General features: G+C 39.8%; 1 protein-coding gene across 1 annotated transcript in view; it reads left to right on the top strand.

Moving 5' to 3' along the window:
- The window catches only part of si (sucrase-isomaltase (alpha-glucosidase)), an 84,802-nt gene that overhangs the window by 45,970 nt on the left and 15,909 nt on the right, over nucleotides 1-22,923 (top strand). Inside the window, 16 exon segments of the mRNA XM_042486938.1 lie at nucleotides 1,267-1,416; nucleotides 1,518-1,724; nucleotides 1,932-2,086; nucleotides 3,238-3,406; nucleotides 8,087-8,183; nucleotides 9,698-9,810; nucleotides 10,125-10,250; nucleotides 12,561-12,689; nucleotides 12,837-12,953; nucleotides 13,060-13,122; nucleotides 13,272-13,385; nucleotides 13,476-13,566; nucleotides 13,686-13,824; nucleotides 14,423-14,556; nucleotides 15,631-15,665; nucleotides 16,320-16,436. Of these exon segments, the coding sequence (XP_042342872.1) occupies nucleotides 1,267-1,416; nucleotides 1,518-1,724; nucleotides 1,932-2,086; nucleotides 3,238-3,406; nucleotides 8,087-8,183; nucleotides 9,698-9,810; nucleotides 10,125-10,250; nucleotides 12,561-12,689; nucleotides 12,837-12,953; nucleotides 13,060-13,122; nucleotides 13,272-13,385; nucleotides 13,476-13,566; nucleotides 13,686-13,824; nucleotides 14,423-14,556; nucleotides 15,631-15,665; nucleotides 16,320-16,436 (1,956 nt within the window).

Genomic DNA, 22,923 nt, shown 5'->3' with positions numbered 1-22,923 from the left:
AAGACTGATGAAAATCCCGGATGTCTACTTACCAGCTGAGGATTTATCAGATGGTGACTGCAGTGACTGGAGTGAAAGGGGCTCCCCGAGATTTGGTGTGAGAATGACTCACAATTCCCAGCAGAGGCTGTTGAAACAGCAAAGAGAAATTAACAGCTGTGTCTTAATTGATAGCACACGCAACGTCAAGCACACATTCTGTCTCAAGGAAGCATGTCTGGGCTTTCTTGAGACAACTTGAGAAGAATGTTCTAACATTGGCATCCTTACATTCAATAATCAATCAGTACGTTTACATGATGTTAAAGTCAAATTACTGTGTTAGTCTGACTAAAACTAGACTTTTGACACACATGTAATCATGTTAGTCAGACTGAAATTGTACCAAAATGAAATTCTGGTTAAAACACCTAGTCAATGCGTTTGGAAATCGCATTACTCCATCACATAAACACCTCAGTCGGACCTGAATTGTCCTAGGTGTTCTGCGCACACACCTAGTTGCCGCGTGGGTTAGGTACAGACTGTTCAATATTTATGAGGGGGGAAAGGGTGGTGCAGAACGGGTCAGGCATTTAAAAAAAAAAAAAAACACAGAAGAGAGACTTGTTTGCTGTTGACGGGACTGCTGCAAAATATTTTTTAGCCACCTGAAAAAAAATCCATATCAAACTCAAAATCAGTTTAATTAGTTAAGTGCACGCTATATTTGAATATTTGCTCCTCTTTACCTTACAAAATATAGCAGTATAGCAACTTTGCGTTTGGTGGAGTAAAATGAATGAATTTTTCTCAGTAGAGTCTGATGTTTTTGATAAAACGGCTTTAAATCAGTTAGTGAGGGCTGTCTTATGCATGGTAAAGCTGTGAAAATATTCTTAATATAGGGCATACTTAAACTGATACTGATTTTATTCAGACGGGCCGTTTTTTTTTTTGTTTTTTTTTAAACTGTCTTAAAACTAATGAATGAAGGCAGAGTTTCCTCAGCACTGTTTGATTATATAAACATGATGCAGGGATTTTTACCCCAAAATTATTGTAAATAAACATTGTGATTTGGTCTATAGCAACTACCTGAAAGGGGGCATATGGGACGATCTTCTGTCAATAAATCCATTATCCCCTGGTGCCTGTATATGGGATAAGGACAGTGGTCCAACTAAATAGACTGATTGAGCTAATCAATAATCATAGTTTGACTTATCAGTGAATGCAAACGTAGTCACTACTTTCTCCCACATTTTTGCTTCATCAAACACAAAGGTTATGTTCCTGCATGGTCTCTCTCTGACTGTTGGGGAGACCTATCTGGTGCAGTGGGAGCTGGAGCCGAAGGAGAACAAGCGCTTTGACTGCCATCCAGAGGAGAATGCAGATGAGGCTAAGTGCAGGGCCAGGGGCTGCATCTGGGAGGTGAGGGGTAACACAGATGAGGTTCACATGCACATATACATACTGAAAAAGTTTGTTTGCAAAGCTGCAAAAAATCTGATGCGCTTTTTGTCTCCATTCAGCCAAGCAACATCGAACGGGCTCCATGGTGCTTCTATCCAGAGGACTATGGCTACACCGTCACGACAGTCAAAGAAACCAACTCAGGCATGACAGTTGATATCACTCGGAACAAGAAGTACAGGAGCAGTGGACGCCCAGATTCACCAGACATTGACAAACTCCGTGTTGACATCCGGTATCACAGCAGAGACATGCTGCAGTTCAAGGTGTGTTTGTTTGTGCCAGTAGTGGTGCATTCTCTTGCATAGCATGTTTCTTTCTCTACGCTGACTATTTGTCTTTATATCAACACATCCATCTATCTTTGCCTGCTCCACATAAACAAACGCACGCATGCACGCACGCATGCATGCACGTACCCATGCACGCACCCACACACACACATTGATTTGTAACATTACCTCCCTGTCTAGATCTGGGACCCAGCCACAGATCGTTATGAGGTGCCAGTGCCATTGTCGGTTCCCTCTGCTCCTGAAACTGATGAGAGCAAGAGGCTTTACAAGGTTGAAATTACCCACAACCCATTCGGCATCCAGGTCGTAAGGAAAAGCACAGGCACAAAGATGTGAGTATTTCAGTTCTACGAGTGACTCATGCGGGCTGAAGTTGTGATGTGTTCTGGATATTTTATTCAGTATCATGAGTTTAATGTTTATTTCTGTTGTTTTGGGGTATCTTTCAACAGCCTTTCTGCCTCAAAAAACATTAGAATCTTAAAGTTAAGCATTGATTTATATGTCAGCATACAAAAACTAAATAAATCTATTCACCATTTTTGCTAAATTGTATGTTTTTTTTTATAAAAATCTATAAAGAAAAAAAGCAATTTTATTGTTTACAAACTTCAATGTGATTTTTAATAAAATTTTCTTCTTCTGCAACAGTTCTAGTTTCACCTCAGAGCTCTACTAGAATTTGGATTGTAATTTTAAAAAATGAATAAAGTAAACATATATATTTCTACTATTCATATGCTGATGTGTTGACACATTTTCAATAAAAACCCCTTGTTACTGTTATTGGTAGGCTCTTAAAAAAGCTCAATTTATCCCCAGGGATGTTTAATAAATACATATATAATATACAGCCCTAATCAGTAAGGTGCATGTATATGCATTACATGCTATACTTTGTTTCCACAAGCACAATGCAATCCCTTCTTTTACTACCTTAAATTGACCGCCTCAGGGCGTTGACTCACCAGGTAATTTTAGGCAATATAGGTGCTCCCATTAACAAGCAATAAAGTGAGATATGAGATAAAAAAATCTATTCAACTTTTTCCAGGGAAGAAACTTTTTTTTTTACTCCCTGTGAGATTAAAGAAACAATGCTGAGTCAACTCCTCTGGCACCATTACCCAATCAGATCAGCTCAGGAAAGTTGCCCAGTGTATCAGCGCCTCAAGTTGTTTCCTCTTGTTCAGCAGTCGCGATGATGTCACATGAAGCAGTCGAGAGTCAGAGTCTTTTCAAAGCGTATCTTTAAGCAAGGGTGACATTATTTTGTAGTTAAGCCTTCCGTATTTTTTAGAAGTGTCAGTTGAAATTTTGCTAATTAAAATTTATGAAGTATGTTGAAGGGATGCCTGCAGTTCCTGCGGGTTATTATGCTTATTTGTGTCAAACATATTGTGAATAACTCCCTTTGACAATAATTCCCTCTCCCCCTCTCTCTCCATCTCTCATTGATTTAATCCTCTGTCACTTTTCTCAGATGGGACTCCTCTGTGCCAGGTTTCACTTTCTCAGACATGTTCATCCAAGTGTCTACTCGACTGCCATCAGAGTTTGTCTACGGCTTTGGAGAGACGGAGCATCCTACCTACAAACACAACCTCAACTATCACACCTGGGGTATGTTCTCCAAGGACCAGCCTCCTGGTGTAAGTATCACACTGAAGCACATACGTGCACCCGCATGAAAACATTAGTTTTGCAGCCAGTCTTATCAGGTCCAGCTGTTATTTCACACAACAGTTGATGCAAAGTTCACCAACATGAGCATTTTTTAAACAGAGATCCCACGATAGGGCCGCTAGAAAGTCTATCCATGATGCCGCTTTTGCTAATTTATACAGCACTAAACAACAGCGGCATCATGCTACCCCAGTTTGTGATCTGAGACAGCATGCCAAAACCAATGGCATTAACATGGCAATTTCAATCATTTACCGTCCCTGTTATATGGCAGCTGATCTCAGCCAAAAATACCAGGATGTTCCACTAGATGTGGTTGTATTTTGCAATATGCAAGCCAGCAAGCTTTCCAAGTTATTCTTACCCACAATCTTCTGCACAGTGGCAGATACATCACATCTTGACAGCTGATTTGCAGCTGATTTACAGCTGTCAAAAGCTGCAATGACAGCACTTTCAAGTGACTGATGACCAGTGGAATGGTAATAACAGAAAAATGAATTGTTTAAGTGAACAAAATAAGGTTACCAACAACAATAACAACAACAAAAAAGCCAACTAAAATAACAATAACAAGGAAATGCACCCTGCACATGGCAAAGTGACAGCGGAGCTCTCTGAGTTAATCCCCCTTTCTGATGAGTTTTTCCAATGGTGATTTGTTTTATCTCCATGTTAATTAATATATGAGAAAGAGGGTCAATGTTCAGGGTGAAGTGCTATGTAGAAGTAGCATGTCCTGATTTTGTGCATACTGCATGCAACAGTGCATACGTTGCAAGGGCAGCCACAGTAACTACTAAAAGTAAAAGGAAAAGAATATGTTTCGGAACACACTCATGGGCTCCCAAAATGCTATTCTTTTTTGAGTTGGCTGTTTACTGCTATCAGCTGCTTTTTAAATGTCCCTGCAGTGGGCTGCAAACATATAACATTGTCTCACCTGTCCCATCCATGGCCCTGTCCTACCGGCTGTCCCTTACACACAGACGTTGATTTAGTGCTGTTACCACCTCTGCTGCAGGCTTTAAAGCAGCTGCACGTCCCTCCGTTCCACAACCTTTTATACAGAACGCTGAGGTGGAACAATGGAAAAAAATCCCTGCCTTTGAACAGGCTGTGTAAAAGGGGCTATGGCATCTGTTTGAACGAATGTTTGACTGGTTAGGATTTCCATGAACAAAGTTTGACATTAATCTAGCAGTGTTTTCTCCCATCCTTTTTTAAAGCATTGGCATGTTTCATCAAAACAAATTGTGTGCTTTCATGGCATAGCAAGAAAAGCGCCCTGCTCTGAATGTCTTTACCATCACACTCTCTAGAGACTGCAGAGGTGACTTGTAAACAACCTTCCTGCACAGTATGTAAACTCATCTTTCTCACATTCGTGTCACTTTGATGTGGTGCCGTTGATATGAGCAGCGGTTATAGAGTGTCATCATGTTTTCCCTTCTGGTGTCAAGGCCAGACAGGATGAGGTTTCCACCTGCATCAGCATTATCAAGCCTAATTGCTGAGCTGTCAAGACAGCTCCACAGGGTTCAGATAAATGTTATGGGGCCCCTCGGAGAGCAAGGGAATTAGAGTTAGGAGAAAAAAATAAGAAGGAAAAGTGGATGAAAATGAGAAAAAAAAACAGAGTCGACAGGGTGACGTGGACTCTGTATTTACAGTCTTTGATACGCTAATATTAAACTAGATGATACAACACTTTAAATAGGAGTTTGCCACATAAATACATTTTTACGTCACAGTCAGAGAAATCATATTCACACTAAAACACACAATTGGCCTGGCAGTGAAGGTGGAGACTTCACTCCAGTCTTCGTTCCAGTGATTCGCAAGTCATGTTCAAGCTCAAACTGGGTGTTAACTTGTCCCTTAAAGGCATACTTCACACACACATATTGTTTTTTGTATATAAATTACTCACCCTATGTTACACTGAATCATAATAAAAACAATGTTTTTCTCCCATAACTCCACAGTGGATGAAAGAAAATTCTTGATGAGTTGGGAGTGTAAAGGGTCCATGTTTAACATTAGCAAAACTTTAACAAAACATCTGTTTAACTTTAACAAAACATCTGCCAGATTAAGAAAAAAAATCAGACATTTTTGGAATAAAGTAATAATATCACAAGAATAAAGTTTTTTTTTTTTTTTCTTTTTAGAAAAAAAACTAAATATTATTGGAATACAGTCATAACTGAATGAGAATTAGGTTCTACTATATCAAGAAAACTACCTGTAATACTACACTGATGAAGTCATAAATTTACAGAAAAAATGTTCCTCAGAAAGACTCTTCTTTTTTGTATATCGTTTCACTATGAACAAGATGTCTCTACTGCTTACAAATACAAGCAAAAGTAATGATGGATGGCAATTTCTTAAAGCTGTAGCCTTGCAGTGGAGCCATCAAAACCTTTGTTTAAAAAATGTTGGCTGGGGTTAGACTGCCAACAGCAGTGGCATGTTAGTACTGACTACCAACAAATTAAACAGAAAAAGATGCATTTTCAAAAGAACAGGTGAAAACCCCAAATAATAATAAACAAAGTGAATACAACACATATGCAATGCAGAGCACATCGTCAGATTCTCCTCTCATGGGCCCCTTTTGTTTAAAATCTGCACAGACATAGCCACAAGGATACACAACTACAACAACATGAAAGAGAGACATGTTCTGTGTTTTACAGCTGGATAGTTGAAGAAAACTTTGTAGCGTCCTCTGGAGAGGACATCTCCAGCCATTAACTAAGTAATGGGCGATAAAATATAAAGGAGAATATAAATATGAAGTTTTATAACGCATCGAGTAATTTTCAAATTCTGTTTTATTCAAAAGGGTGTTCACAGTTGGACTTTTACAATCCATGTAAATGTAGAAAGATTATGATTATAGATTATGTGTATGTGTGTCCATACATGTTTGCTGTGAGTGAGGAGTCAAGAAAGACCGTCAGGAAGACACCAAGAGAACACTGTCACTGGCTGTCACTCTTTGTTAGAGACAAACTGATGACCTTTCTTCTTCTTGAGTCAGGCCATCGCACCACGTAGCAGGGCCACAAGGACACCCGCGCACACACACACAGAGCAAGAAAAGCACAGACGAGGATGACACAGAGACAGAGCTGGTCCTCAGAGCCATTATATTACAGTTTAACAACTTCTTATGAACCAGAAGTGTAAGAGGCTGATGGAATGTGACATGCCCATGAGTTTTAGTTGCAGGGTTGGTGACATCTGAAAGTGGCAGATTTCCTGTCCCTCGCCACCTTTCTATCTGTTCCTCGTAGCCTGGTCTGTCTCGTTCTATCCTCATCTAAACACCTGAAGACAACAGTGGGGCCCTCACGGAAGTAACACACATAAAGTCCACACTCTGAAACTCAACTCATTCCCATTAGAACAAAATATTGTTACATATGCAAAGTCACTACAGCACACTCCAAAAAACATTCATTAATATGATTAAGTGTCTCATAAAAATGAAAAAAAAAGAAGTACTCCAGCCACATAAGCTGATTTAATTAGTGGTTTAAGGAACAGCGTGTAGAATTTGGGGGGGGATATAGTGGCATCTAGTGGTGAGGATTACAGATTGCAACCAGCTGAAATTTCTTCCAGTTGGGACATTCCTTCAGTGTTCATTGTTCAGGAGGTTTTTATCGTGAGCTGAGTTATCTGCAGGGGTCTCCTTCTCTCCAAAACAAATGGACTCTGGAATTTAAACAAGTAAAAACACTGAATAAAGCAGTTTCACATTAAAAAATAAGTGTCTTTCTGACACTGTTGTCGCAGAGGGACTGCTAACTATGTTGGTCGATTCAAAAACGCGAATGGCCCAATCTAGAGACAGTGTTTGGTTTGTCCATTCTGGGCTACTGTACGAACATGACGGTGTAACATGGTGATCCTTGAACAAAAACCCACTCCCCATGTAGATATAAGCGCCTAAACCTAAGGTCACAAAAATACTCAATAATTTTTATTTTCATTTATGTATACAATAAAGAAAAAATACTGATTATGCTATATTCAATCCCTGCCAACAAATCCTCCTCAATCCTACCTTTGAGTAGTCATAAGAAACTATTTTTGGAAAAGCAAAGTTGCAGAGCTGAGTCTAGTAACCACTCAGCTACAGTTTTGTCATTAATTTTAATGATCTGTATGCTACACTTAGGACCTCCTGGTTTTGTTATAGCACCTGTCAGCAACTCCAGTCCTTAAATATTGTCCCAGTTCCTTGTTGATATCTTCCAACTCAGGCCAGAGGAACTTCAGGGATTCTGGAGCACTACTGTGTGCATTAACACAGGAAGTGTGCTGTATATTTAAATAAATGTTTTAAACAGTACACACTCATTTGCATTAAGGATACTTGTAGGGGTATGTTTTTCCTACTTTTGGGAAAACCTCTGAAAGTCAACAGCACTGGGAGCAAGCCCATTGTAGTCATGTTGTTATATATAAGAAAAATGCCCTGTCAGGTGTAGAGAAAAAAAATGCTCATGAATAAACAAAGTAGCGCACAAGCACAAACGTTACAGTCGTACAAGCCAGAGAACACACCAACATTCACCCATCTCACACTTTCTCCATCATTCTTACTCTCTGTCTCTTTGCTACAGTACAAGATGAATTGCTATGGAGTGCATCCCTTCTATATGGGCCTTGAGACCACTTCTGATGCTCACGGTGTGCTGCTACTAAACAGCAATGCCATGGGTGAGAGAAACACTTATACGCATTAACAAAGGCACACACATGCTTGTACATACACATACGCCATACGCAAATAAAACCAATCATCCTCACACATACACACAATCACACTCAGTTTATTCATTTATTTGACTGTTTTTGATGGAAACAAAGCATGTTAATGCTAATCTATATCCGTAGTCAACACATTCTCATCCCAACTTGTCAAATATTGCTGCTTGGTCAGTACCGTTCACATCTATATACAACGCATTTCTTGTTGACCTTGTGGGACGAACTGTCAATTTATGCTTGTTAAATGCATTGTCTTTTCCAAAATATACTCCTGTTTTCACGGGAAATGTACAGTTTCTGCTTGTCAGATTCACACAGTGTTTTCAAAAATAACATGCAAATGTTGACGCATGAGGTTAGGTTTAGAGAACATCATCACAGTTTGGCTCAACATTCATACAGGAAGCAAACAGCAAGCTCCCAGGTTGAAAGTCCAGGGTTTGTTGGATGCATTCTCCTTTAGGGACAGCTCCTTATATTATGTTGTTTCCGGGCGTATTTTAAACTGACGCCGCCTGGCAGTGTATGATACCGCCACAAAAGGTGCTGTCTGGCCACATTATAAAGCGATGCCATCTGGTGCTGTATCATATTGCAGCAAAAGTTGCCTTTGTGCATTGGTGTCTGATGCCGAAATTACTGACCAAGTGGCGGTATTCAACAAGTTTTGAATGAGAATGGGCAGCTGTAGTCCACAGGCAGCATTCCAACAATACACAAGAAAAAAAAAAAGACAAATATATTTTATGACATGTTGAGTTAAAAGTGACAGTCTCACAGTTTCCCTTGAACTATTGATTGAGATGGGTCTTGAAAGTGTGATATATTTGATACTTTTTTATTGTAAGTTTTATGCCATTCCACTATACAGTATACTTCCCTTTGCTGACGGCACAGTTTGTCTGATGCGGTGTGCCTATGTGGCATGTCACATAATTACATATGAAGGAGACTACTTCCCATGTTCTGAGCAAATGCCATTTGACAGGGAGTCTTATGTAAGGGCTTTGAGCACTTTCTACTCATCACGACTGTATATTTGCATACTGAGCAGTAATACACACTCTCTAAACACAGAGAAATTAACATGCACCACACAGACACTACTATAGACATACATTTCTCACTTTGCAAGAACTGAGTGACTCACTCTGTGCCAATGCCCTTCTGAAGCCATTTCATGTCTTGATCTGTTCTAATCTGTCGTCACAAAAAAGTGAAAGAACTACCAACTTTGTTTCATGAATTCCAACCAGTTTTCATAAAAGAAGGCTCACACTCTGTACTTCTATAGAATAAAATGTTGCTGTTTTCCCATCTTTTCTGCCTGCCTGCCTGCCTGCACTGCTTGCCTAATCTTAAAGTGCTAAAACATGCATGTGGCACACATAGTAAATGAGCAGGGACACATATTGTACATACCACTTCATATACATTTTTAATCTTATTTGCTTTGCGTCCAGATGTCACTTTCCAGCCTACTCCAGCTCTGACTTACCGAACTGTGGGAGGCATCCTGGATTTCTACATGGTCCTGGGACCTACGCCTGAAATGGTGGTGCAGGAGTACACTGCAGTGAGTCTTCTTGGACTTCTAGTTTGCTCGTGTGTGTAACTGTGTTCATTTGTGTGTGCGTCTGCGCCTATGTGTGTGTGTGTGTGTGTGTGTGTGTTTTGTGTCTGGCCCTGGGCCGCTGTTGATGGACTGCAGCAGCTGGGAGTTCCTCGCTTCATTGCGTTCTCTCATTTAGCCTATCTAAACACACACGCACACACACACACACAGACAATCAAACAAACACTTTGTGGACACCGTCCTGTTTTCCTGCAAAACAACTTTTTCCTGTGCTGAACTGTTTTGACTTCCTTGTTTGTTTTTCTTTTTAACAGCTGATTGGACGACCCGTTCTACCTGCCTATTGGTCCCTTGGGTTCCAGCTCTGTCGCTATGGTTACGCAAATGACCAGGAGATAGCAGATCTATACAAAGACATGAGGAAAGCGGGTATACCCTATGTGAGTTCCCAGACAAATATTTTTTTAAGACATGTAAATTCAAGGTAAGAGTGGCCACAAGAGTACGGATTACAATTATGTGGCAGGAAAAAATTCTGTCAGCATAAAAGTCACTACAAAACATAAATCCTAATCTCATATGCTCTGAAATAACAAAATTTTACGGGACACAATCCTGATGCTGCCCACATACATCTTATCCATTTAAATTCCCATATGTTTGCCTGTTTTTACGGAAACACTGATTTAATTTGATCAGAGTCCCAAACCAAAGGAATCATGTTACTGCCGAGATACGAGCAAATGCAATCTGATAGATTCGACTGTAGTTGAACAGTAAAGGGACATGCACTCAGTGGAATGGACTGCGCTCAAGCCAACACAGTATATACCTATATTTACAATATGATTCATTGTATGTGGACAATAACTACATAAAACAAAATTACATAAAATAAGTTACTGGGCAAAAGCAAAATGGAAACATTAACTTCATGGATTTAACCTAATAACACATGACCTTTAATTTAATTTGAAATCCATTTCACCGTAGGTTTCACAACCTTAAGACATTTCCAGTTTGTAACAGAACAAGTTATTTTCTCTGAAAGTGAAATCTGGAGCTCACATGAATAACATAAGTAATATCAACCTGTGGCAGCGTTGTATTTGACATGGAAACACACCAGGATCTAATCCTCTTCATCATGCAGAACAGAACATAAGAATTTCCATTCATAACCAAGTGATCCCCTGAATATGCTTTCACAAAGGTCTAAGCTGCAAGGAGCTGATGCCAGCCAAAAAGAATCCTACATCATTGACTGGAATCAAAGTAGGGGGAAATATAGCTACTTACAAAGGCTAAACATCAGCTAGACTAGCAGACAAACCCAACAGTTCTGAATCTGAGGGTCCCAACTCCGAAGAGGGTTGCCAAATAGCTACGCAGAAGAAAAAAAAACACCTTAATGAAAATAAAAAAACATATTTTAGACTAGTGAATTATTTTTACATAACATCCCCAGTACTAGTGATTTACCACAGAATAGATTGTATTTAGTTTGTTTGTGGGAGTCAGCAAGCAACGTTATGTCCCTCACCAGCTCTTAAAGGTGCAGTCTGAACAGTCTCTCCCATTTGCTCATAGACTTAAATAATACCTAGACACCAGATCATGATGGTACCTATTCATCCCAATGGAGTTGCTTGACTGGCACATATGCAAAAAAAGTTCTAGCCACAGGTTTTTTTTTTTGCAGTATGCAATATGCGCAGTAGTGTTTCTCTCGCTGACCCTGCCCATAAGCTCCTGTTTGGCACATAGACTTTACACTGTGATGACATCACAGATTTTTAAATCACTTTTCTCAGGCTCAAAAATTTGCAAGAGAGAGAGTTGTTATTGACCTTGCTTGAATGTTGTGGTGCCCTGTCAGCAGTTTCACAGATGTGTCTTTTACAATGCTGGCCTGTGGGAAAAATGCTTTTTGGGCCATAGGAGATTTTTTTTTTTTTCTGTAACACTGTGAGTTGCCACGGGAAAAATTGGCTGCAAGGCTGAGCAGTTTTCCTGGAGGCCTACATTTGCTTCAGGAATGTTGGAGAGATGCAGCCACAGCTTCTAATGAACCATAACTTTTTGTTACTCCCCACTCCCCAAAGGCATAAAGAGTCATGGTGATCTGATAACTCCTTAAAACAACACATATAAATATTGCATTTATTGTGGTTTTAGTTTATAATGAATGTTTTCATAATGAACCCACTTTTCTAAAAATTGTGGTCTTTTAATTTAATATTTTTTCTAGACATAGCAATTGCTTTAAAAAAAAAAAACAAAACAAAAAAAAACTAAACTGCAGGCACCCAGCCTGAGAAATGTACAGATCTAAACTAGGAGAAAGAGAGCATGCACATGAGTGAAGCAGAGAGGGTTGCAAAACAGAAACCCCAACTTCTCACATATCCCAGGTGTTGCGCACCATATGTAAAGGCAGATTTCTTAAAAAACAATATTATTCAGGCTATAATTATTCAGTTATTCATCCATTCAAACATTCAGACACTACATTCACATAACTTGCTCCCTTCTTTTGTTAAGTTCTGGGCATAATTTGCAGTTAAATTTTTAAAAAGCAGTAAAATGCATGCCCTCAACAAAAATCTATTTCTCTTATTGTGATTTTGTTATGCTGCTAGCACAAAATACTCTGTGTTGTTCCAGTTCCTGTTTGGTTCTAATATTTCTGACAAAACAAATTCAGTTTAATTTCAGTTAATTTGAGCTTTAGTTTACATCTGCTGCAGGATGTGCAGTACGCAGACATTGACTACATGGACCGTCAGCTGGACTTTGTTCTGGACCCAGAGTTTGATGGACTGCCTGCCCTGGTTGATCACATGAGGGAAGAGGGCATGAGGTTCATTTTCATTCTGGTAATGCCATAAACTATTGATACAGTCACATGACTGTGTAAATATTACATAGAGATATTAAAAATAAACCTGAATGGGAAATTACTGAATCACTAGCCATGGCTAGTCTCCACTACATATTAAAGAGTTGTGTGTATTGAATTCCAGGATCCAGCCATCTCAGGCAATGAGACACGTCATTACCCTGCCTTTGAGAGAGGTAAAGCAGCGGATGTCTTCATTAAATGGCCCAAAAACATCAGTGATGAAATTGTGTGGGGGAAGGTAAGAGGGAATGGATCGCCAAACAAACAAGTGGAAAAATACAAAACCAATTAATGATGATTTTACATCGTGTGTGGTGCTACAGTATTTATATATTTTTTTGCAGGTATGGCCAGATTACCCCAATGTCACAGTAGATGAATCTCTGGACTGGGATACTCAAGTAAAGGTACAATACTTTCCACATTCACCACACTAACACATAACACTACCTGTCCTCCGACATATTATGTTTATAAAATATGCGAGATCTTTAAGACTTGGGTTTTTAAGTGCTCAGCATTACATGTTCTGATCATTTGACTATCCAATTTTCAGATATACAGGGCATACACCGCATTCCCCGACTTCTTCCGCACTAAAACAGCAGCCTGGTGGCAACAAGAAATCCACGATTTCTACAAGAACACAACATTTGATGGCATTTGGATTGTGAGTGGCCTAAAATATTTAAATAAAGTGACCTTACTACCTCATTCTGCCTGATTTTCTTGTCACTGTCATTTTTTCTTTCCTTTGTAGGACATGAATGAGCCCGCCAGTTTTGTCCATGGTACAGTTGGAGGGAAATGTCTCGGCAATCCGCTTCTAGAAAACCCTCCATATATGCCACGTAATACACGCAATTCTATTTTTTGTTCTCCTCATGTTGTAATGAGATTTTAAAGCCATGATGTCATTTTGAAATTTGAAATATATCCAAATGTGTGTGTTGGTGTGCCCTCCTTAAAGCGCTGGAGTCTAAACACCTCGGATTAAACCACAAGACTCTGTGCATGAACAGCGAGCAGATACTCAGCGATGGAAAGAGAGTCAGACACTATGACGTCCACAACCTCTATGGCTGGTCCCACACCAAGCCCACCTATGAGTAAGTGAAAATGTATTTATATTTGTGTGCCTTCCTGTGTGTGTCCAAATAAATGTGTTTCTATTGATCAGATTACATTTGGAAGTGGACAAATTAGTGTAATAATCCCAATCTTGCAACCCTGCATCACCCATTACAGTCAAAAAAAGAAAAGAGAAAAGGAAGAGCACAGGAAGTATCATTGCAAACACATATTGAAAGAAAGTGCAGCCACAGGATACTGATATCTTCCAGCTATCGAAAGAAATACAATCTCATCAAATCTTTGTGATAATAATCACTTATGTGAAACTATATCGGTCCTTGCGGTGAAACTTTCCTTTCAGGCCAGATTGCAGAGTTCGCTGCAGAAGTGCCTGGGGATGCTGGGAACCACTGGGCCTTGAGCCCAGGTGCTTTATCTCAGGAACTGTTTCATTTTTAGCACCGCATTGAATTTAACTATCACAATTAACTGGCTAATTCGCTTTCAAAATGAATGTTCTTTATTTAAGAGGGAGAAGACACTTTTGCATTCTATCTGTTTCTGGTTAATGTATATGTCTACGTGTTATCTGGATGTGTAAAGCAAATCCCTGCGTCTCTCTTCTCTGTGCAGCGCCCTGCTGAACGTGACAGGTAAAAGAGGCATAGTGGTGACGAGGTCCACTTACCCCTCCAGTGGGAAATGGGCTGGACATTGGCTGGGAGACAATGCTGCAAGCTGGGACCAGCTATACAAATCCATCATAGGTAGATAAAGACATACATTGAAAAAAACTACATGGTGATGGCCCTATTTATTGTTATAACTAATCTGATAATACAAGGGGGATAATCTGACAACTCAATCATCAAAATAAATATTGGCATTGAGGGTTTCCGCAAACAAGGATATGTAACATTTGTATGTTATTATGTAGCAAACAAAATTAAACTTCACATTTCTTTACATGTCAACCAATAAGGCACTGATGGGGCGTAAAAAATGAAGCCAAAAACTGCATTTCCTGGAATGACAACTTGAGGCTGGCTCCGAGAGTGAGTCAATCCCCATAGACTGCCATGTGTCAACGCCGAACTTTACAGCAAAAACAGAGAAGTTCACAGCCATGTACGAAAAAAAGGATGTCGCTCACATTTGTTTGAAGTTACACATTATAAGGGGTGTAGCAGCTTTAAGTGGCAGGCTGTCTGCGAGGCGCCACCTTGGCCTAGGAGTCAGATCCACTCCTTGCTCCTTACACAGCTCCACCCTTGCGTCCAAATACGGTCACTTCTGGTTCCAAAAAAAACAAAATGTGCCAAATTTGAGGCTTAAAATGGCAGTCCACAAACTAGTGGGTGCCATCACAGTAACTATGTTCATTATTTATACAGCCTGTGGTTTGAACAATGTTGTGGTTACTGTGTGGTTGAGCGTTGGCACAAAAAACACTTGATTAGGGTTCAGAAAATATCATGGTTTGGATTAAAGTACCCATTTTGGTTGCACAATTATGGGTGGAAATGCTGCCACTGTCTCTGCAAAAAACTATTGATTTTGTAGTTAGTCTCAAAAAGTATTCTGCTGCTTGGCAGCCGCCTTGTAGGTGTCATGCCATCCACCATCCCCTCAACCTCACAATGACAAAGTCAGCTCATTCACATTTAACCGGAACTTTGGCACTCTAGAAACATTGATATGATGCATATGAAATGTACAACTGTAACATATCCGTGGTTTGCAGAAATGTGATCAATCACACATGCTTGCAAACTGTGCAGCATAAAGAAGAAAACAGAATCATTTTTTCGACATAAATCCCCATTTTCTTTGTTCTACAGGCATGATGGAGTTTAGCCTGTTTGGCATCCCTTACGTAAGTATCATCATTTGATCTTGGTTTTGACAAGACATAATCTTATTGATGTGACCTTGTCCTCTCTAAGTAGATTACAGCGGCCTGAGTGATGTTATTTTGTTTGCTAGACCCTTTGATCAAAGGACATCTTGAGATACAATGTGAAGCATGTCATTACAAGCCCCACCCCAACCAAGAGGCCCACTGCTAGTCCGTCATGACCCATAAAACTTGAACTAAACTTACATTTATACATTGTTGTCCTGGCTTGCTCCGACTTTGCTTGCTTGTCCTGCTGTCTCTTTGTATTTATTTCTGTGTCTCTCTCTCTCCCTTGCATACTGTCCTTCTGTCGTCTCTCATCTCCTCAGTGCGTCTAATAATAATTATAATCTGACACCTCATCGATCCCTATATGGTAAATCATTTGCATGGATCCCGCCAAGCCACAGGGTCAGGTACACAGCATCACTCACTCCTGTGGTGTCTTGCTCAAGGACGCGTCAGAAACATGACGCTTGCAAAAGAAGTCGAGTGACGCCAGTTACTGTGGTCGGACAGTGCTCTTTCTAGTCGCACCTGCAACCTGGTGTCCATCTTTTTGTCCATATCTGTGTCTACACGCACGCGCACACACACACTGATGCTTTTTTGTATATCTCTCTTTTTCAGACCGGTGCGGACATATGTGGGTTCTTTAATGCAGCTGAGTATGAGATGTGTCTGCGCTGGATGCAGCTGGGTGCCTTCTATCCATACTCACGCAACCACAATGGCAAGGGGAACAAGGTGAGTTCAAACAGGAGAAAAACACATACATAAGAGATGTACTTAACAACTGCTTCTTTTTGTGCATTCAAGCTAACTTTTCTTGAGGGAATACTACAATGGCAGAATGACTCAATACAAGTTACCTTGAATTTGTAAAACAAACTTTATTTTTCTCACATGCCTACACAATGATTGGGACACCCCAAAATAGGTAAAATTCTTGATAAATTGAGGGGCCTTCGTTTAACAACTGCAAAATTATGTCAAAAGAGCTCACACAACTTGTGCAGTTTAATCCAAGTCTTAATAATCCAGTTGTATGTTCAGTACTTTCAAACACAAACTGTAACATTTCATTAAAACGTTACCTTTTAAGACACTTCTACACAAACAGTACTATATATGAACAAGTATTGTGGGTGTGCGCGTGCATTTGAGTTCAAGATCACATGCATGCATGTGCCCAGATGTGCCCAGATGTGCTCAGAGCATGCTTCTCCTATGCAGTAGCTAGAAAAACATGGTTTTCTTCACAGATTCAAGGTAACAGAGGGTTAGTAATTTCTATACAAACGATCATTTTGCAGGTGAGTTATTCATATAATCTGAAAATGATCATTGTGTCAAATTTCTGCAACCACATTCATTTGTTAGGGTTTACTGTAATGCTGGAATTCAGATCCTGATGTTGCCAGGGAATTCTCACCAAATTTACTCCCATTTGCTGGAAGAAATACATTCACGTGAAAGCAAGATTCTCTTCCTATAGTCCCTACAGAGCAACATACCAAAATGGGTGTATGTTTCAGACTTTTTTCTGCCACTTCATACAGTATTCCCACGGATTAAAATTACTAGGACATATCAATACTGGTAATGGTAAAACAATAATATACTAAACTGAAGACTGTCTTGTGATGTTATCATTCCAGCCGCATTAAAGCAATCCATGACCTTAAGTGAATGTAGCGCGCGCACACACACACACACACACTACACAAGGTGAAAACACTACCGGCCATCACTATGTTGTCACAGTTGGTAGAAACTATTGGATGATTCTACTGTATATGGTTGACATTGTGTTTTTACACCTTTAGGATAGAATTATTTTGCTACCTGTGACTGAATAAATACAAATGAAGAATAACAATTTTTAACAATAATTTTAATTATTTTTTTTTTCAATAATTATCCATAATTGTGTGTTCAACATCAATCCTTGCAAATCCTGAGATGACCAAATATCCCCTCTAGTTAGCATGTTATTGTGCTCTGACAATTGGGGGTGTATAACTATATATATGTATATATATGTGTATATATATATATGTATATATATATATATATATGTGTGTGTGTATATATATATGTGTGTGTGTGTGTGTGTTGTGTATATGTATATATATATATATATATATATATATATATACATGGTTACACAAAGAAAAACATGCCCCAGCACTCCCATTGTTTGCAAAAAATACAAACTAAATTGCTTTTTCTACCCATATCTCTCTTAATCTGCGTCTGACATACACAAACACACAAAAAGATAGACCTGTTTGGTGGTGTAGTGTCGGTGGCATTCATTCTAGCGGTGACCTTTAAGAGCGTTGGAACACATCTGAGAAATCCAATAACGCCCGTCCGGAGATCGATCCCACCGGGCGAACTTTCTCTGCACTGGAGTCTGCAATACTAGACAGGACACAGATGTATGTGTGTGTGTGTGTGTGTGTGTGTGTGTGTGTGTGAGTGTGTGAGTGTGTCAGTGCCTGTGCTTTTTAACGGCATGGAGTGGGGATATAATTGAATTCTCAAGGTGATCTGGGCACCACTGCACACCACCTAACCTCTACTCCACACACACATATGCACCCCATGATTCCAATCATTTAATAATGGCTTGCAAATGGGTGTTTAAACATGGAGAAAATTGACAGGAAAAAAAAGTCACACACACATGGCAGGAGAGGGCGGCACAAAATGACAGTCTGAGAGTCAGTCAGACAAAAAGTGAGAGGGATTGAGAGAGAATTGGTGGGAGAACAATGCAGGTATTTATATCAAATAGCAGAAAAAGAACAGAGGGATCGAGAGGTGAAATACTGACAAGCAAATACAGATAAAGGAATAGGGAGGGGAAGAGGAGTTCATGGGCTATGAGACAGAGAAAGCGCAAAAATGATGAGGGATAAAATTGGCAGAGAATAAAACAAGATGGCAATTTGGCAAGTTAAATGGTGGTGACACAGAGTAGTGATAAGGACGTGAGAGCTGGGACGAGGCTGAATAAACAATTTGCCCATTTTGAAACACCTGCGATCAAGTGAGAAGAAGGATGTGAGGGAGGAGGGTGCTCAGTGAGAGGAAGAGGAAAGAAAAACACACGAACCGGGACAAAGAGATGGAAGAAAGGGGAATCAAGGTCAGCTATTTATGTAGTCTACTGTAAAAACTGTATTATTTTTCCAGTCAGCCATATAAAAATCCCCAATCATCAGACAGTTAGTGACTGTAACCTCGGGTCTGCTTAACAAGGCATTTGACAACAAAGTATTAACACCACAAACCAGATTGGAGGGTACACAAGGTCAGAGACAGCGGAGAGAGAAAGAGAGAGGAGAGTTTTTGCAGAGTCATTCCCAGAGCTCCGTCACGCCTAGTGTCTCTTTGCCCTCAGACAACTTTCAGTGTTGACCTTGAGATAATTTCACTGCACCAGCAATATGCTGCAGTGTCCACAGTCATATCAGAACAATGCAAAATTAATTAAACAAGATATATATCCTCTGCCAATGGTTGTTTCAGCGGTGTAGTCATATTGGAGCCATGCATATTGTTATTCACCCAAAGGGACATATTATTGTTCATCTAAATATATTTTCCTTTTTGTTATGTGTGCTCTGCAATGCAAAACAGAAACTCAAAAGGTTTATGAGATGGGGCGAGGGAGTAGATTCCAGACAGATAAATGAAGAGAAAGACCAAGCGGAGAAGAGAAAAGATGAGAAGGGCTGACACAGCCAGATAACCTAATTTTTCCTTGAAGTCGTGCACACGAGTATGCGCGCGCGCACACACACACACACACGCGCGTATCTGTCTACAATCAGTGTGTGTCACGAGGCTTTTTGCCACTATCACTGTGGCCATAAATTAGGTGAATTCATGAGATGGATTCTCCATCTGCTTCTCACTCTTCAGCACTCCTCACTCTCATCTCTTCATCAATCCCTCCTCTGGTTTTCCACAGATGAAAAGTCTACCTTGAGGGCCCCACAGACACTTGTATAACTGTCAAGTCAAGCAAGATTTGAGTGACTGGATGTTAAAAAGTATAAACCCAGTGTTTTGGAGATTACCCTGTTGGTGATATTACTTCTTACATAATGATGGTATCAGCACCAAAATCATTTAATTTTGCAGGCTTGAATACCAACATTAAATATTATTTCAAAGTAAGAGCACTACATCTGTGCACTTAACAACGATGAAATATCATTAAAATTGCTGCTGCAGCCATTTTAGTTATTGGAGATGAGTATGCCCCAATCATCCATGTCCACATCCTTCAATCACAGTGAAAAACAAATACTGACTGACTGCAGGGTCGTAACTCGATTAGTCTTTTTTTTTTAGTTTTTTACTTTTCATCTGTTAACGTTTGTGTTAAAAACCCTAACAAAATAAACACACACACACACACACACACACACGCACCAAGCAAAATTGCAAGGTAATGTCAACTCTCAGAAATTTATCTTGATATAATGATGATAAAGACCAAATCTCCAGTACAGGGCACAAAAATAAAGCATAGATCAGAGCTGTAAACTGGTAACACAAGTTACTTCCGAGCTTTGAAATCCAACAAAAAAACCCAACAGGAAATCCAAAACATGAGTCAACACATCATCAATCTTGCTACTAATCCCCAGTTAACACCAAACTGTCAAGTTTACACAGATCTTTGCCTTGTTCCAATGCTCGGTGAGAAACACAGTGCCAAATGGAACATCAGGTGTCCAACCAAACCTCTTTACTTCACATATTGTATTTCACCAGTGGATTCGCTGCCAACAAATTTTCTGCAACTCTGGAGTCATAGTTTTTGAGTTCAGTCATATTTACGCAAGCCTGAGCTCTGATATGTTCCTTGCAGTCCAGGTGTATGGATAGTGAGCAACCGTCATATGCAATCATCGATCAGTTACCATGCAACTATGTTCAGAATAGCTGCATCATATTTATTTATTTATTTTATTTTTGTGTTATTTTTGTGTTTGTGCATTCCAGCATTTATGTAATCTCTAAAATTTCTAGACTGAGCTGCTTTGTCATTGTGACATTCGTACATTTTCTACCACATGACCATAGCCAGCCCTCAAGTTAGGCACTTCCAGAACCAAACAGTTCTGGGGACTCCCTGAGAGGAACAGCCCACTGTGAAGCTCCCTCGAGAACTGCATACCACCAATGGCAAATAGTGCTGTATTTCACAGTCATGTGCTCAGAAAAGCCTGGACATCAAGTGTCGGTCCATTTGTCCATTTTTTCCATGTCCACAATTACAGCTAGTCGTAGTGTTGCAGCCTTCGGTCAATCTGCAGTCATTCCCACAGAGCCAGGACCCTCCCAGCTGTGATAGAGAGAGCGCACTGATATAGACCAATACAAAATATAATATTTTCTAACATTTACTATGCATTTCTTGGTGAATATATGGCTGCAAATACTTATAGATGCCAGTCAGAATATAGTCTATTAACAATTATTAAACTCAGCCAGATTTCCTCTGCTGCACCACAAGTCCACACTGTCTCAAACTTGCATATATGAGCTGAGACCTGATGTGTGATCTGATAGTAGCGCTCACGTCCAGATTGATAAATGCTGAGGTTTGCATGGAAATGACCTCATGCCAATTTTTCTGTCGTACATTTGTTTCATAAATAAGGGCCAATGTGTTTTCTTGCTGTCACTAGAGTGCTGCACTGTATGTAGTTGATGTCATATTTATCAGTGAACACAGCAAGGTTCCTTTTTCATAATTTGTTCCTTTTTTCATCCCACTGTGTATATGCTTGCAACACATGACACGCATAGACACAGATGACTGAAGTTGAGATGAGAGAAAAAAAAGAGACAAATGTCTAAATAAATAAAATTTCAAAATGAAAAAAATTGCCTTGAGCCTGAAGCTCTTTGCAGCAGAACCAAAACCAGCACTGACACCCGATACTTTGTCTAGACTCATCTGGTTCTGTTTGTGTAGTGAAACTCTGCCCTTGACCTCCAACTGTATCTGCCCTCTCTCTAATCGTGAAAGCAAAGCAAGCTCGTACTTACTCATACAAATTCATTTGATCAGTCTCACTCTTTCTATCTCTTTCTTACACGCACACACACACTCACAACTTACCACGATAATTACTTCTGAACAAATCTGATTGTAAGGCATGAGGGTGCAAAAGGAGGGTTACTAAAAAGGGAGGCAGTTAGAAGAACTCCTGGGTTTTCAGGTAATTACAATCTTGTAAATTTCCTCAGAAAATTAAATGATAATCTGGTAAACTCCTCAGGTCATAAGATAATGGAAATGTTCTGTATTCAATCGTGTGCTGTTAGGCTTACACTTAGTAACCACTGGGCTACAGTTAATAACTATTATCAAATCTGACCCAGCTAAATTGCAGCTGGGAAGAAAATGTCTGTCATTTTTATTGCTCTCTGTGATGATTTTTATGATAATATCTTATGTTTTCTTTTCATCCTAAATCGAAAGACAGGAGGCACATACACACAGATTTACCCTTAACTGCATAATACACTGAGAGAAGCCATGCAAACACGTGCATACACACAGTCGTAATTATGCAAATGCAGTACACTCTACACACACGGTATCACAGGGAGGAGCATATGGTGATGACACGCTTGAGCTGAAAATCTTCATGATCCTCACAGTGTGTTTGGGTGAGTGTGTGTGTTTGTGTGTGTGTACTTGACCAGACTGATGATTGTCCTCACTACAGCTCGAGAAAATGAGCTAATACATTTAGATTGGCCCATATCTACAAAATGACAGTACACCGTGTCCTCGTTTTCTGTCCTTGTCTCTTAAGGGGACGTTACGCTTGTTGCCAATTAAAATGAGGTAAATGTCAGTACAGTGTGGGGCAGAATACTTTTGGCATCATTTATCAGTGTAAATGCACGTGGGCCATTTGAGTATTTCTGCCGTGCTGCAAACTAGCAAGTGTTCCTGTCAGTCTCTCTCTTTGTGCCTGCTAACATTTTAAAGTTATTCATTTTCAGCATGTTGTGAAATCCAAATAGGAAGGAGTCAACTCTTGAAACACAGTGACAAGATAAAAAAAACTCAGCTGTGTGTAAATGTACATTTATTTCACGGACAAATGTAAAAGTAATACATTCTTACTCCGCTGGCTTTTTCCTGCAGAGCCCTGTATGTCTTTGTGTATCTGTGCTTGTAACT

Source organism: Plectropomus leopardus, chromosome 5, assembly GCF_008729295.1.
Source record: "Plectropomus leopardus isolate mb chromosome 5, YSFRI_Pleo_2.0, whole genome shotgun sequence".
Classification (NCBI taxonomy): Eukaryota; Metazoa; Chordata; class Actinopteri; order Perciformes; family Serranidae; genus Plectropomus; species Plectropomus leopardus.
This window is presented reverse-complemented; position numbering and strand designations above follow the sequence as displayed.